General features: G+C 63.2%; 3 protein-coding genes across 4 annotated transcripts; 2 read left to right on the top strand and 1 right to left on the bottom strand.

The window, feature by feature from the left end:
- Window positions 1-2,131: 2,131 nt before the first annotated feature.
- On the bottom strand, window positions 2,132-4,032 carry YDJC (YdjC chitooligosaccharide deacetylase homolog). Its single transcript, XM_020898543.2, has 5 exons — window positions 3,798-4,032; window positions 3,550-3,709; window positions 3,255-3,354; window positions 2,997-3,174; window positions 2,132-2,784 (listed from the first exon to the last, which is right to left on the bottom strand). The coding sequence occupies exons 1-5, from the start codon at window positions 3,959-3,961 to the stop codon at window positions 2,415-2,417; spliced, it is 972 nt and encodes a 323-aa protein (XP_020754202.1). The 5' UTR covers window positions 3,962-4,032; the 3' UTR covers window positions 2,132-2,414.
- Window positions 4,033-6,314: 2,282 nt separating this feature from the next.
- Window positions 6,315-10,780, top strand: CCDC116 (coiled-coil domain containing 116). 2 transcript variants are annotated; one of them, XM_070475717.1, is made up of 5 exons: window positions 6,315-6,446; window positions 6,672-6,817; window positions 7,452-8,009; window positions 8,106-8,753; window positions 9,832-10,780. In XM_070475717.1, exons 2-5 carry the CDS (start codon window positions 6,746-6,748, stop codon window positions 10,606-10,608), a joined length of 2,055 nt encoding a protein of 684 aa, XP_070331818.1. In that variant the 5' UTR covers window positions 6,315-6,446; window positions 6,672-6,745; the 3' UTR covers window positions 10,609-10,780. The 2 variants fall into 2 exon arrangements, with proteins under 2 accessions (XP_070331818.1, XP_070331817.1); XM_070475716.1 differs by lacking the exons at window positions 6,315-6,446; window positions 6,672-6,817 and having other exon boundaries at window positions 6,828-8,009.
- A 2,764-nt stretch (window positions 10,781-13,544) lies between these two features.
- On the top strand, window positions 13,545-15,504 carry SDF2L1 (stromal cell derived factor 2 like 1). Its single transcript, XM_070475715.1, has 3 exons — window positions 13,545-13,784; window positions 14,076-14,272; window positions 15,048-15,504. Exons 1-3 carry the CDS (start codon window positions 13,598-13,600, stop codon window positions 15,327-15,329), a joined length of 666 nt encoding a protein of 221 aa, XP_070331816.1. The 5' UTR covers window positions 13,545-13,597; the 3' UTR covers window positions 15,330-15,504.
- Window positions 15,505-16,184: the final 680 nt, after the last annotated feature.

Here is a 16,184-nt window from a genome sequence, read left to right as displayed (position 1 = left end):
GGAGAGCTGCCAGGCCCGCCTACAAGCGCATGCCCTGGCCCCCCGCCCCTCCCCACGGCGGGCGTGAGCCTCCCGAGACGCCGCGATCTGCTCTGCTGCCCTGAATAAAAGTGCTCTGGGACACGGTCTGCTCGTGTGGGTTTGTTTGTTCCTTCTTGGGGGTGGGGCTGCACGGGTCTCCAGGAGAGGGGTGCAGACATCTTCTGGCCAGGCCCCAGGCAGCAGAAGGGACTGCGGGACCCCTGGGGCATCAGGGGAGGGGACACTGACCTCTGGATGTGCGTCCCTGAGTAGGGTGCCTCCTGGCAAGAGGTTGGGGAGCTGGTGAGGGTGTGCGCAGGGAGGGGCCAGGCCAATTCCTTTAATTCCAGCCCAAACCCGCACCCCAAGTCCCAGGACTGCGGCCCTTGGGCTGGCTCAGCAGCAGGCCCGCTGGGGCCCTGACGGAGTTCTCCCCTGGGGGCCCTGCCTGGGGGTTTGACACCCGCTGAGGCCCTGACAGCTCGGCTGCAAGTGGCAGCAGGAACTTCCTGGGGGCATCATTTCAGCAGGAGGCGAGGCAGCTGGCCCCTTCCCTTGATCGTCAGCAGGGACCCCCACCTCGGGGCCGCCCCTGGGCCCCGTCACCCTGCTTTCACAGAGGGGACCAGCCAGGGGCCCCCACCACCAGCCACAGCCCCTCCCCAAAGCCTGAGACCCCCTCTGCTCCCTGCCCTCACTGGCCCCCAATCTCTGGTCTTCCTCACTTGCAAAACGTTCCACCTGCGTCCTCTTGGCCTGGCGTCCGGCGGCTCCGGCTCCCTGGCCTCCTCTGCCCCGGGCCCTGGCCTTGGCGGGGTCCTGTCTGTGCGGGGAGGCCTGTGTCCTCCCCAGCAGCATGTCCGTGCAGCACCCTGCAGGGCAGCCCTGAGCCTCAATGCTCCCACCATCTTCATGGGCTCCTCCAGGCCCGCTTCCCACCCCGCCAGGAACGGAGCCGAGTGAAGCCCAGTTCTCGAACAGCGCAGTGCCGGCTGGGCCCCGCGTAGGAAACGCCGTCTTCCTGGTGCCTGGCCGGCGGGTGCTAGGAGCCACACTGCTGAGGCTTCGTCCTCACACTCAGGTGTGTGTCCCACGCCTGTCCCTGTGTGTAGAGGCCGCAGGCTCCTTGCAGGCTGCGTCCCAGCCGCCCCATGCCTGATGGACCGTGGGTAATGGCGAACCCCTCGTCTGGGCCATCCAGGGCACAGCAGGTTGGACAGCATTAATGCCCCCCTGTGGGATCAGGGACCAGCCCTCCGCCTCCTCGTCCTGGTCACCAGAGCCTCTGCTCCTCCCACCCTGGCTCCCTGGTGACAGTAGCCTCTCCTGCAGACTCTCCGTCTCCCCCGTCACACACACTGTCTCCTGAGCCAGCTCCTCTCAGAGCAGCAGACACCCCCCAGGGAGCACATGTAGACAGACCCCTGTGGGCAGGGCAGGATGAGAGGGAGGAAAGACCCACAGCTGGAGAAGTCGAGGTCCAAGGAAGGACAGGGAGGAGCCTGAACCCAGAAAGAGGGACGGAAACCGCCAGCTGGGACGGGCCCTACCCTCACACAGTCAGCAAGCGCATTGGGCTCTTCTGGCCCCAGTGGCCGCCTGACCCAGACTCAGGCCCAGCGCGTGTCGAGTCAGTGAGCAGGCAGCCTCACAGCTGTGACCCCCTTCTCTGGGTCTGCAAAATGCGGACACCAGCGCTGTGACGTGAACTCCATGAGGCGGGAAGGACCACCTGGGGCTCCGTCTGCTCTGGCACCACCCTCAACCCAGGCCCCAGGAGACCCACCCACAGGGCGTCCTCGCATCCCGAGGGGCCCCACTTGCAGACAAGACCACCTCTCCTGGGCAAACATAACACTACTGCAGGCTTGCAGGACCTTCTCAGGTCCGCTCCCTGGAATGGCAAAGGATCGCTGACTTAGGCCTCCCCAAGATTGTAGCCTGGGAGAGATTCTTCCAACCCCTCACTACCTACCCCCAGAGAAAAGGATGAAGAGAGCTGAGGCACGGGCGGAGCCAAGGCGGACCACACTGCTAACGGCTCCTGGGAGAGTAACCTCAGGGGCCCGGAGTGGTGTGCGTGTGTGTGTGGGAAGGTTCCGGGGCCCGGTTCACAGGATACATGCCACTTTATTAACACAGCCACCTCTGCTCCGAGCGCCCACACAAGGATGATGCCAGTGGTGTGATGGCCCCACACCTGGCAGGGCCCAGGCCCAGAGGTCACGGCCGCCCCCCACAGCCAGAGCGCTTGCAGAAGCTTGCCCGCCACACCCCACACCATGAGGACCTGGGCCCAGAGGTGACATCGTCCAGGCCCAGGAACGTGGGCTCTGGGGCCCGGGTTTCCTTCCTGTGCACCGAGGACATGAACGCTCAGCTGTCAGCCAGGGTCACGGTGGGGAGGGCTCCAGAAAGGTGTCCCGAGTGGCTTTGCTGGTGGACCCCACTCCAGGCCTCTTGCAGTCTAGATCTCCCACAGTGCAGAGCTGCACACCGTCCCGGGCAAGCTGAGCCTGCAGCGCGGGCGCCGTGAGGACACGCAGCTCGTGCAGGCGATCCGAAGAGCAGGAGAAGGCGTCTGGGCCCTCCCCGCAGCCCCCAACCGGAGGCACACTTGGGTAGCCGGGGTGCACCATCAGCTCGGCCGTCACCGCCTGGCCAGCAGGCATACCTTCCAGGGCCCGAGTCAGTGCCTCCAGCACACGGTGAGCGGACATGTGCCGGCCGCAGGTGCTGAGGCCCACGAAGACGTCAGTCCACCTGTGGGTGCCAGGGCATCAGCAGCAGAACCAAAGGGCCTCAGTGGGCAGGGCTAGGCCAGGGACCGGGGACAACTGGGATGGGGGCAACGCCAGAGGAGGCCTGACCCCCGTGGAGGCTAAGAAATGTGGAGGGGGTCACAGCTGGGCAAGGCACAGTCAGCCAGAGGCACAGGGGTGGAGGGGGTTGCACCAGGGGGCTGGGGGCCTTACCGAAGGCCATGGTGAACGAAGGGACCGATGGCAGCGCTGGCGTCTTGCTCCAGGGCGCCGGCAAAGTCCCGCGCTGGGGCCTCCAGCCAGGCGCAGCCGTCCACCCCGCGCTCCAGCGGCAGCCTAGTGTAGCGCACTCCACAGGCCTGCAGGGCCTCGGCGAACACCCGGCACACGCCTGCAGGCGGGCCGGGCGGAGTCAGGGTGAGGCCCGTGCAGCACACCCCCACCCCGGGGTGGGAGCCCCGTCCCGCGCACCTGGGAGCACGTGCACGTGCTGGTGGCCGTCGACGTGAGTGGGGTCCCTGCCCAGTAACTCCCGGAAGCGGCTCAGCTGGGCCTCCAGCTCTTCTCGCACCTGGAGAAAGAAGGTGACAGTCATCTAGCACACGACCTGGAGCAGCTCCCCAGGGGGACCCCGTCTCCGCGCTCCGCTGCGATCGTCCCTGTGTCTGAACCAGGGAGGCATCCGGCGCCCCAGTCTAGCTCGTAATGGTCCAGGGCGCCCTTGCGGCGCAGCCCTGAGCGTCTTCCTGCAGCCGCACCTGCGCACCTGGGACAAGATCACTTCTCCGGCCGCCACCGCCCGCCGGAATCCCATCTTGCCGAGGAAGAAGCCCTCGGAGCCGGTCAGCGAAGAGGCGCCATGGCGGGCCGGGCCCACGGGGCGGCCCTCGGACAGGTTGGCGTGGAGGCCCGTGGGGATCCGGTGCCTGCGGGCGGAGCGCGAGCAGGGAGCATCGCGGCGCGGACCGCGGTACCCGAGCCCGCCCCGGACCGTGCAGGAGGGCCGCCACTCACCTGCGGGCCAGTTCAGCCGCGCTCCCGGCGGCCGAGCCGTTGACCAGCAGGGACACGCTGGTCACAGCCCCGGCCAGGAAGGCTTCCACGATGCCCTCGTCGCGCCGCGGGCAATAGCCAAAGTCGTCTGCCGTGACCACCAGCCGCACGCGGGGCCGGGCCATGGTGCCGCCACCCGCTGGATGCTCAGGGTCCGAGCGCGCGGGCGGACGGTCCAGCCCCGCCCCAGACGTCGCCCGAGGCCCCGCCCCGACGCACGCGCCGCGCTCGGTCTTTGTTCCCGCCACCTGCTGGCCCCGGGGCTCCCTGGAACCCGGGTGCCCCGCCCCACCCCGAGCACGGGACTTGCAGTGACTGCAAAAATGTTTCATATGAAAAACGGAAAAATCAAACCAGGGGGGAAAAAACCCAACCCTCTTACCCTCCCCCAAGGTCACCACCGTTCACTTTCTGGGTAGTGTCTCCTGGCATTTTTTTTCTCTAATAAATACACCCAAGGTTTCTGCTCTTCTACCCCAGTTTTTTGGTTTGTTGTTTTGAGGAGACAATGATCACATCAGTGGCATTCCATCCTCGTGGTGTTTCTTTTCTTTTTTTTTTTTTTGATACTATTAACTTTTTCATGTCTTTATTAGCTAACTATGTCTTTTACAAATTGCTTATTTGTCTTTTGTTGATTTTTTGAAACGAGGCTTTTTCTTGATTTGTAAAAGCTCTGAACAAAGAGAAAGCCTGTGTACCAATGATTTTATTTGAGAAAGCATCCATCCCAGCTTCCATCTCTTGAGCCCTGTGCCAGGCCACAACTTTATATTTTCATGACCTCCTTTTTTCCTCTGTGATCCAGAAAAGCTTCCCTTACCAATGACTTAATAGTCACCATGATCGACAGCCACCGTTTTCGTGTGGCGAGACTGGGAAGTGCAGTACCTGAGTCCAGCCTATGAGGTGGGTGACGTCATTCCTGCATTACAGATGAGGGCACTGCGCCTCGGAGAGGGCTAGTGTGCTGGCCTGTGTGACTCTGCGGGCATCAGTGGAGCTGGGACTGCCCTCTGGAGCGCCGGCCTGCCTCTGGTTGGCTCTGGTCCTCTGCGCCCTGCTTACCCTCAGGTCTGGGGCAGAAAGGGCAGAGCTGAGCTGGAGAACCCCCTCCGTGGGGGTGCAGCAAGAACTGGAGGCCTTAAAGAGTCCTTCACCAGGTTCTCGGCATAAGGACGATTGTATTCAATTTTGTTCAGTTGCTCAGTTGTGTCGGATATTCTCTGACCCCATGAACTGCAGCACGCCAGGCTTCCCTGTCCTTTATCGTCTCTCTCAGAGTTGGTTCAAATTCACATCCACTGAGTCAGTGATGCTTATCTAACCACCTCATCCTCTGCTGCCCCTTTCTTTTGCCCTCAACAATCAGAGTCTTTTGCAGTGAGTCAGCTTTTCCCATCAGGTGGCCAGAGTTTCAGCTTCAGCATCAGTCCTTCTGGCGAATATTCAAGCTTGATTTCCTTTTAGGATGAACTGGTTTGATCTCCTTGAAGTCCAAGGGTCTCTCAGGAGACTTCTCCATCACCACAATTTGAAAGCATCAATTCTTCGGTGCTCAGCTTTCTTTATGGTCCATTTTTCACATCTGTACATGACTACTGGAAAAACCATAGCTTTGACTAGACGGACCTTTGTCAACAAAGTGTTCAATAGTGATGACTAAATTGTGGGACTTCAATCATCCTTATCCACTGGGAAGCTGGTCCTGGAAAGACTAGAGGCCCTGAGGGTACTCGATTTTAAGGATGAAATTCACATTTGTTGAGCACCTACTGATATTGAAAGATCATATATTTGGGGTGAGAACCACAGTTCCTATCTCCAGGGAGCATGTTCTGATAATCCATTAACCACATGGTGTGGCAAAGTGCGGGATGGGGTTTGGGGTCATTTGATTGGGGGGACGAGCCTTCTGGGAAGGCTTCTCTTAGGAGGTGACACCTGGATGGATTGCATTAGGAATAGCCTTGGGGCTGACAGCTATAAGAGAGAGAGGTCAAGATTTACAGGTTTTATCAGAGTGCCAGAGTGTTGTAGGAAGATTAACTTCATCTCCAAACCCGTGTGGAAAGACACTCAGCTCCACTTACGGAAACGGAGCAGGCGACTAGAGGCGTTGAGCCGCCCCGGCTGGGAGTCGACGCTAGTCTGTGATTTAAGAGGCGGATTCCTTCCAGTCCGCCAGGGACAGAAGCTGGGATGTCCACACTGGGCGAGTGGAGGACAGTCCGCGAGCAGGAGCCCAGAACAACTCAGGGACCAGAAAGGAGCCGAGGCAGGTGCTTGTGTACCGTGGCGGGGCGAGGCGGTGGCTTCGTCTCTTAGGCCACCCCCCTCCAGGTGGGACCAAGTCCGTAAGCAACCGGCGGGACTAGTCTCCGGCGCAGACTTGGAACGCGGGCGGGCAAAAGCCGGCGCGTGGGGGAGGGGCCACGGGGGCCCCGCCCCAACCATTGTGCCGCGGGAGCCGGCGAGCGAGCGGCGTGGCGCAGGCCAATCCGGACGCGGGATGCAAATGAGCAGGCCCCCGGGCGGCCCCGAGCTGCTCCGACGCCCTGCGGAGGGCTCGGACCGCAGCGGAGCGTGCGCCCAGGGGCCACCGACTTGGTGAGTGGGTCGCCGGGGCCAGGAGGACGGAGGGCGGGCGCAGCCGGGCCCAGAGATGACTCTGGACACGGACGGCACTGAGACAGCCAGGGGCTCCGAGCAGAGGACCGGCCGGACTTGTGAAGGACGTGGGGTGCGGGAAGCCGGAGACCAGCGGTCCACGGACGGACTGGGACGCCGACCCACGGAGGGCGGGGGGCACTCTCACTCCATATCCCCGCCCAGCGCAGAGAGGAATCTGCGGTTTCACCGTGGAACCGAAGAGAGAGGAGGAGGGCAGCGGCCCGGCCATCGGCACCATGGCCCGCTGCCGCCACCATTCGGGCTACCTGGCGGACGATGAGGCCGGCCACCCTACCTACGTGGCCCGGGTAAGTGGGAAACCCACCGTGTTCCCCAGCAGTCCACAGCCCCCCGTTTCTCATCTCCCACGGATGTCCTCTCTGGGCCGCGTAGTGACCTGTTGTCTTCAGCACTCCTCGGCCGCCCTGCTGGGCCCTCGTCACCTCGGTCAGTCTCTTTCCCTGTGCCGCACCCCCCCCCCCCGACCCCCAGGAGCCTGGGACGACCCCAGAGTGAGAGCAGTCTCCTGGGGGCCTCTGACTGGAGATACAGCGGCCGCTACTGGAGCGCACGGGGCTCGGGCCGCAGGTGGTCTGAGGGGCCCGGCAGTGGGGCAGGGCCGAGGGCTTTTGTGGTGGCCCAGTCATGCCCTGGGTGGGGGCCCAAGCGGGCTTTCAGACTGCCCAGCCACATCTTGTGTATGTGAAGTGTACATGTCAGGGAAGCTTCAGGGCTACCCTGAACGGATCCCTACTCTGCAAGAGCGGGACCTCAACAGGGGACGTTGTGCCTGAAGCTGGCAGAGCCAGGGCTGCCTGGCTCCAAAACCCCGTTCCTTTTACTGCCCAGTCCCCACCCAGCTCCTGGTGCCCTAGGAGGACCCCGGGAACCCCTTCCCCCCATGGGGCATCCTTGCCCACCCTGACATGCCTGTCTGCTCAGGTGCAGCCATCTAAGAAGTCACTGTTCTCCAAAATGGGCCACGCCTCCAAGCCCGGCCACAGGCCACACCCGCCTTCCTCGCGTGACCCCTCGGGGAGTTCAGGCCGCCGCGGAAACTCTAAGGGCCTTCGACCCTTTACGAGCTTCCTGGATTTCCTCGTCGAGGGTCAGGTGCTGGAAAGCCTGCAGACGGTGGTGGAGGAGGCAACGGAGCGCATGGCCACCGCGAAGACCGAGGCGGGGGTGCCGCTGGTGGAAGTGCAGGACCCCGCGGAGGAGCCGAGGGGCGGGCGCCGGGGGCGGGTCCGGCCCAGTCTCAGCACCCTGCGCCGGCACCGCGCCCGGCCCGGTCTCTGCGTGGGGCGCCCCAACAATTACCCCTCCCGCTCCAGCTCCATGTCCGACTCCCGCAGCAGCTGCACGGCCGCCGACTGGCCGGGGTGCCGCAGCCGGGACAGCGACCTGGGCGCCCGGGGCCTGGGCCGCCTGCCGCCCGTGACGGACCAGCTCCTGCTGGAGAAGGGCCTCAGACGGCTGGTGCAGCTGGAGCGCCGAGGGGTGAGGTCGGGGCTGCGGGCCCGGTGAGAGGGCGCGGGGCTGTCCCCAGCCTGGAGCCGACCCGGACGTCTCTGAGGGGCCCCCTTATCTCTGCAGAGAGGCCTGGGGCAGGCCTCCTCCCACGGGGCCTCACTGGACAGCCAGAGCAGCAGCCAGTGGACTGTGGAGCGGCCCCTGTCGTGGTTCTCAGGCCCGCTGGGCTCGAGCTGGGACACGCAAGAGTCGTCAGAGCGGGGGCCCACGGAGCGCGAGCTGGGCCTCCTCAGGCGGCAGCTGAACAAGGAGATGAGATCCCTGCTGAGCCAGCCGGCGTCGTTTGAGCTGCCCGGCTACTCTGCGCTCCGCGAGCCTCATCGGACCCTGGACTTCCTGGCCGAGCACCACCTCTTCCCCGCCCTGCAGGACGTGGTCAACCGGGCCGTGGAGAAGCTCAGCGGCGCCCGCCGCCGCGACGGCGGCCCGCTCTTCCCGTCGGAATGGGAGACGGCCCGGGAGTCCGGCTCCAAGATGGCCACGCCCACGGACGGGGAGGAGCTCTACGAGTCGCCGCCCAGCACGGCCTCCAGCCGCCGGACCGAGCAGAGGAAGAGCAAGTACCAGGGTCGCGGCAAGGCCCAGGAAGGGGGCGCTCCCGTGCCTAGCCCTCAGGTGGCCACCAGGTTCCGGCTTGACGTGACAGCCACGGAAGAGCCCCGCGTTTCAGCATCCCTCCCCAGGCACGAGGGGCTGGACCCGGACCCCAGGGTACGGAAACCTTCCATTCCCGTCTCCGAGCCCCTGTGCTCCGGCCAGCGGGCCCAGCCCTGGCAGAGCCCGCACCTCACCCCGCCCGCGCCCTGGGAGGTGGCGGAGGCGCCCTCCCGACTGACCCGCGGCGCCCCCCGGGCCCTGGTCCCGCTGGCCTCGCCCCGCCCCTCGTCCTCGAACCCCTTCTCCGTGCTCTCACCCCACACCTCTGCGCTCAGGGGCCCCGCTCCATCTCGGGCCCTGCCGGAGCGGGACGTGACCTTGTCCAGACTGGGGCCTGGGGTCTTAGGGCCAGGTCTGCAGTGAAAAGGGTCCTGTCGCCACCACTCCTAGCCAGGACTGCTGTCACTGGCGGGGGGGGGGAGGGGGGGGCCAGGACCCAGGTTTCTTGCCAGGCCCTTGTGGGTACCACCTGAGCCGGGGCGGGGGCGGGTGTGAGCTAACGAGTGGACTGGGAGTCAGGGCCCAGCCACTGCCACATGTTCTCAAAGATGAATAAAGGCTATTTTTTATTCTGGTTTTTTTTTTTTTAACGTTTGCACGTGAGTCTCAGAGGCCCTCCCAGAATGGGGCGGGTCCTGTCCCTTGCGGACAGCGACCTGAGCCCAGAGTAGGCCCTGTATCTGAGGTCTACCCACTGTGGTCCTGCCGTCCAGGGTGGGACTCTCCAAGCGAGTCCGCCCGCTGAGAGGGCGTTCCTTGGGCGGGATATGGAGAGAGGGCGTGGTGGCCTCACCCTGGCGGCTCACCCTGCTTTCACCCCATCGGGGTTCAGGCGCGCTTTCCTCCTCTGAGCCGCGGCCTGGGTGAGGGTCGTGCAGGCCCCCTTTTGACTACACGGGGACTGAGGTCACTGGCCTGGTCCTGGGCCTGACCGACCGGGCTGGGCCAGCACATGGGACCCCCACCCAGCTCTCCCATGGGCCAGCGGAGCCGACCTGGCGAGGCCACACCCAGCGTGGAGCGGGCGCTGTGCCGTGTGGGTGATGCGGAGAATGTTCTGGGTGGGAGGGAAGCAGAGGAACAGCAAGGATGGGTGACCTGTCTCCCTCGCCCTCCCCCAACTCCCGCGCAGAGCCCCGGCTGCAAGTTCAGCAAGAAAAAGTCGCTGCCCTCCATCCTGTCCAAGTCCAGCACCGTGTCCCAGCTTTCCGACCCCTGGCACAAGGAACTCGTCGACTACCTGAAGGATCAGGCCGTGTCCCTGCTCATCCACAAGTACAGCTTTGAGAAGAACCTCACTGACCAGCTGGGCTTCATCTCCTTCCCAGTCACTGAGGCGCTCATGGACCTCTTCCTGGGCTTCAAGAAGGTGAAGGGCTCACGAATCCGCCTGTCCTCCACGGTAGACTGGCACTGCCTGCTGCACAGGCTGGAGGAGGGCAAGTCCAGCCAGCGCTCATCCCGGCTGTCGTTCCGGTCCCCCTCCCGACTGACCTCCCAGCACAGCACCCCCCGGAAAGGCACGAGGAGCCCCGCCATGCCCTCCGAGGTCTCCGTCAGGGGCCGCAGGATCCGGGACAAGCCCATAGGGTCCTCCCGCCTTGACAGGAGGCCCCAGGGCTCCCGGCCACACCCCCCGCAGGAGCGCTCCAGGCCCCCGGAGGCCAAGCGGTTCCTGTCCCCCACCAACGCCAGCGTGGCCTCCCATCCATCCAAGCAGATAGTGGATATGGAGGACCAGCAGAGCATTGAGGAGGAAGACAAAGAGGAGGAGCAGGAGGAGGAGGAGGAGGAGGAAGACTTCTTTGGAGATGAGGACCAGCCCCAGAGCTCCCAGGAGCCTCCAGGGGAGGCTACAATCAGCTCCCCCGTGGAAGGCTCCAGGGCAGGCCCCAGTGACCCCCCGTGAGGCCCCATGCGGCCTCACCAGGCACTCCATGGCCCACTCCTCCTGCCCCCGATGGCCACTGCTATTGCACCTGCCCTGCCCGAGTAGAGGCCAGAATGGCTGGTACCCATGAGGAGCTCCACTGAGCCTCTTGTGGGAGCCAACAGGAGAAATAAAGCTTGTTGACAGAGCAGTTTTCCTGTCAGAGATCTCAGCCGTCCTTGCACACACGCGCCCCCACGCCCCCAGGAGACCCTCCGTTGGGCCAAGCCCGGCCTCCCTGCAGCTGCTAGTGCCCTGAGCCCTGTGACCACCTTGGCTCTGCTCCTGGCGTCTGAATCTTCCTGGCTCTTCAAGCCTCTTGAAAAAGAACAAAAGTGAAAGTCGCTCAGTCCTGTCCGACTCTTTGTGACCCCATGAACTATACAGCCCATGGAATGCTCCAGGCCAGAATACTGGAGTGGGCAGCTGTTCCCTTCTCCAGGGGATCTTCCCAACCCAGGGATTGAACCCGGGTCTCCTACATTGCAGGCAGATTCTTTACCAGCTGAGCCACCAGGGAAGCCTCTTAGGACTCATTGTCTCCACCTCACACGGCCCCTGGGATTATTGCTTCCCCTTCCAGAGAGGGGCGGCTCTGCCAGGACACAGCGACCCTCTGCTGGTCGGTCAGGCTGGACTGGCTGCCCCTTCCGTAGTGGCCCTGTGCAGGACAGGACGGCTCTCTCTCTCTCTCTCTCTCTCTCTCTCATGGTCTGTGGACTCAAATGGTGCCATGGATGGAGGGCCTCATGTCCAAGGCCCTCCCAGAGCTTCTGGCCATCCTGTATCCCCAGCTCAGCACCCTCCTCCCCTCTGCCTTCCTAGGGCAGCCTGTCTGTTCCTGTTTGGGCATCATCACCTCCACCCTGCCCCCTGCAGCTCCAGGGACTCAGGGAGAGGCATGTTGGCCTCCCTGACTCTATCCCTGGGGTCTCTGCTGCTCTTGGATCAGCAGACAGCTCTCTTTATTCCAAGCAGCAGTTACGGAGTCCATGTGCTTTTTTGAGGGGGGGGGGTGTGTGTGGGATTTTACCTCCCTGACCAGGGATTGAACCCACACCCCCTGCAGAAGCAGCAAGAATTGTAACCATGGACTGCCAGGGATGACCTCCGCTGGTCTTGGGACACTTTCTTCACCTTGCGGGGAGATTACTTGCTGTGTCCTCACAGTTGTCTGGTCCCAGCACAGTGGGAAGCCATTGGCAGCTTTTAAACAGGCACCTCGCGTAATCTGATTTATGCTTTTTTTTTTTTTTGATTTATGCTTTTTAAGAAAAACCACTTTCCTGGGTGGAGAATTTCTTGGGAGGGGCCTGAGTAGCAGGGAAATCTCAGCAGTGTGGTAGAAATCTGGAGGGGACATGGGGTACCTTGGTTTAGGGTGCTGACGGTGACTCAAGAGACATGTCTTCCAAGCTGTTCAGAGTCAGAGCCATCAAGACGTGTTGGGGTAGGAGGGGTGCGGTGAAGAGAGGAATCAAGGATGAGTCTCTGGTTTGGGGCTTGAAGAGCTTGTGCATTTGTGAGCAGGGGTGCCATTCCTCAAAATCAGAAGCCTAGGGGCGAAGCAGTGGGAAGGAGGCTGCAAGTTCTGGTCTGGTCATACTACATTTGAGATGTTCATTGGTGTGTCTGGATTGCACTCTAGCCCCTCTGCCTGGGTTGGAGGCCCCTCCAGGACAGGGTCTACTAAATCCAGGGCAGATAGCATTTTAGACACTGAGTGTTGAAAAGATCAAGGCACCTTGTCCTACATGGAATTCCAAATAAAGACAATGTTAAGCCTGAAAACTGGGACTTCCCTGGTAGTCCAGTGGTTAGGACTCCACGCTTCCACCATAGGGGGCGCGGGTTTGATCCCTGGTAGGGCAACTAACAGCCCACAAGCTGATCAGCACCGAGTCGGGGGGAATATGAAAGCCAAAAACTAACCCATTGCTGTAATTGAAATGACACTACTCTGGATTTTCTGAATGCTAAATTCTGGATGATTTAATCAAACATGCATTTTTTTTTTCCCCTCCCTGCTTTGCTGGTGCCCCAAGTGCGTGAGCAGCCAGCCGATTCCTGGGCTGGGCTGCACTGAAGGGCCAGGAGTGAAGTCAAGGTAAGAATATGCCACGAATGAATAAATAAACAGCAGTGTCAGTTTCCCGGCTTGCATGACTGAGCAGACAGCTCTCTGAGAAGGCAGTGAGTCCCCGGCCTGGGACACACAGTCACCCAGGTTTGGGTCGCAGTCACTTGGTCTCCCAGGGCTCCCGGTTCCCAAGGCAGCTCAGGGTCTTCTGGTGACCGCAGCTCCCTGCTGCCCTCTGCCGCCCAGTGGCCTAGTGACCATGAGATTCTGCCCTGGAAGGGCCCAGGGAATTCAGAACCCCCAGGGTCCAGGGACACTGATGTGACCCCATGTCAGGGAACAGTGGTCGGGCGACTGGAGGATTAGGTCCAGGGGCTGAAGGAGCATGTGACTGCGTATCCGAGACGTGTCCACTCGTGACCATATAATCTAGTGGTCGAGCAACCTGAAGACCCTGCAGCTGCGGACCCGGGGTCCGAGGGGGACACCAACACTGATGGCCAGGGGATCCGGGATCAAGGTGATCGAGTGAACCGGGTTGCTGAGCCCGGCGGGCGCTAGAGCGGCGCCTTAGTCGGCAGCCACCCGGCACCCCACACTCCCGCCGCTCGGAGCCCCCCCCCCCCCCCGAGCCTCCCCGGGATCCTCATTGGTCAGCCCTCGAAGGCGTGGACCAATCAAAACCTTCCTCGTGTCGCCAGGGCCCTCCCAGCCGCCGCTCGCCGAAGCTGGGGGCGGGTTTCTCCCGCGCGAACCCAATGGCAGCAGAGGCGGAGCGCCGTGCAGGCCGGCGATTGGCTGCCGCGGCGGGCCCCGTCAGAGTCCGGATTGGCCGGCGGCGGAGACGGAAGCGACCGCGGGCTGAGTCGCCGGAGCCCGGCCGGGGCGATGTGGAGCGCGGGCCGCGGTCGAGCTGCGGGCCCGGCGCTGCTGGGGTTACTGCTAGCCCTCTCGCTGCCGGGGGGCCGTGCCGCCAAGACCGACGCGGGGCTCGTGACCTGCGGGTCGGTGCTGAAGCTGCTCAACACGCAGCACCGGGTGCGGCTGCACTCGCACGACATCAAATACGGATCCGGTGCGCGGGCCGGGGCCGGGGCCGCCGGACGGCGGGGTGGGGGCGGGGTCCCCGCGGGCCAAGGGGCTGGGGGTCCTCAGGGCCGGAGGCCGGCGGTTTCGAGGGCGCGGTGGGGACGCCGTTCGGAGCGGCGGACCTGGGCGTGCTACCGGAGGCGGGCGGGGGGCGGGGAGCGGCTTGGGGAGCCGTTGGGTCCCAGGGTCGAGGTCGTCGGGAAAGCGGAGGTTGTCCGGGGCGAGGGTAGGCGTTGCCACGCTGACGGCCACCCCGGGTATGGGGTGTCGTCCCCAGGCAGCGGCCAGCAGTCGGTGACCGGCGTGGAGGCGTCCGACGACGCCAACAGCTACTGGCGGATCCGCGGCGGCACGGAGGGCGGGTGTCCGCGCGGGTCCCCGGTGCGCTGCGGGCAAGCGGTGCGGCTGACGCACGTGCTTACCGGCAAGAACCTGCACACGCACCACTTCCGGTCGCCGCTGTCCAACAACCAGGTGAGCCCCCCTGGCTTGTGAGCGGGGGGCCTGGGCATCTGCTCAGAGCCCCAGCTTTCCTCTGTGAAATGTCAAGTTAGAAGCGTTTGCCCGGCGCCCACTCTGGGAACAGAGAGATGACCCCCACCAGCGCCTACCCCCTGGAGCCCTCAGCTCCGCGGGGACACATCTGGAAGAGGCGTCCGGCTGGAGAGCTCCACTCCTGGGCGGGAGCTGGACCCAGGAGGGGATCCACATGGCTGCTGGGGTGGAGAATGGGAAACTTCGCGGGGAGGAGGCACTCAGGCCGGCCCTGGAAGGATGAGGAGGAATCCAGGGAGGAGAAGGGCATCTTCCCAGGCCTGGGCAAGAGCCTGTGTGCGAGTTCATCGGAACTGGGAGGGTGGTGGGGCTGGGACAGACGGTGGTTGGGGGCTTATCCGAAGAAAAGGATGAGATAATAGAAGCTTGACTGTCAGCCTGAGAGGCAGACACGATGCTGAGTGAGGGTCAGAGGAGTTAGGACAGAAGGAACTGGAGGAGGAGGGAGGGGGGCGGTCTTGCCTCCATGGGGGCCAGTGGTCGCCACCCAGGCAGGTGAGGTGGGGTGTGCATGTGTTTGAAGAACCCGTGTTGGGGGGCCTCGGGGCTGAGGGTGGGTCCCAGTTGGCAGCTGCGGAAGCTGAGTCTCAGGGAGAGGTATGGGGAAGTGAGTGCCACTGCCAGGCAGGTGCCCACAGGGGACTCAGGGCTTCCTTTGTCGCGACCGCTGTCTTCACCCCCTCTACCCCCACAGGAGGTGAGCGCCTTTGGGGAGGACGGCGAGGGGGATGACCTGGACCTGTGGACCGTGCGCTGCTCAGGGCAGCACTGGGAGCGGGAGGCCGCCGTGCGCTTCCAGCACGTGGGCACCTCCGTGTTCCTGTCGGTCACTGGCGAGCAGTACGGGAGCCCGATCCGGGGGCAGCACGAGGTGCACGGCATGGCCAGCGCCAGCACCCACAATAAGTGGAAGGCCATGGAAGGCATCTTCATCAAGCCCAGCCCGGAGGCCCCTGGGGGCCACGATGAGCTCTGAGTGCTGTGGACCTGGGGGGGGCGGGGGGGGGCGGAGGGCAGCGGGGAGTGTTGTCTGCAGACAACTCTCGGGGGAGACTTTGGGTTTGTAGGGGTTCTCAAGTGCCTTTATGATTAAAGAATGTTGGTCTGTGGTCTCACTTTGCCGTGAGCCTGGGGCTGACCCGAAGCTGCCAGCTGGTCCCGCTCAGCATCTCTTCCTCAGGGTGAGAGCTCTGTCTCCAGCACAGCTGGTGGCTGGACCCGTCCAGACCTCCCTGACGCTCTTCTGTGCACTCTCCACACTGCCCAGGGCCACCGCAGCCGCCTCTCCCCACTGGCCCCAGTGACCCCAGCTGAGCTCCATGAACCTTCCTGATAAGGCCTGGGGTCTTAGCAGATTGCAGGAGCCCTGCTCCCCACCAGCTGGGGTGGGCACAGGCTGGCCAGTCCCTTCATCCCTTGAAGGGCTTCCCTTCCTCCTGACACCCTTCCCCTGGCAGTTGCGACAGTCTGGACCCTTGCCTTTGACCCAGCACTGGGCTGGGACTCTGCCCATCTGGTGGAGATTCACATGGCAAGATCCCTGTCTCTGTGCAGATTGTCACCCCCCACACTCAGCCGGCCCCAAACCGCGGAGGCCCTAACAGAACTTCAAAAGATACTGCAAGGGAAGATAACCACAGACTGCCGTCTGCAGACATCTGAGAAGACTTCCTGGAAGAAGAGTCACACTTTGAGCTGCTAAAAGGTTGAAACTTGAAGGAACAGTATAAATCTGCTGGCCCTTGACGGAGGACGGTAATAGCAGTTTTGCTGGTGCGTGGGTGACCTCTAGAGGTGATGGCAGAGATTACAGGCTGAAGGACTTGAGCTG

This window comes from Odocoileus virginianus, chromosome 12 (assembly GCF_023699985.2).
Source record: "Odocoileus virginianus isolate 20LAN1187 ecotype Illinois chromosome 12, Ovbor_1.2, whole genome shotgun sequence".
NCBI lineage: Eukaryota > Metazoa > Chordata > Mammalia > Artiodactyla > Cervidae > Odocoileus > Odocoileus virginianus.
The sequence above is the reverse complement of the archived record's forward strand: the minus strand, read 5'-3'. Positions and strand labels throughout refer to the sequence as shown.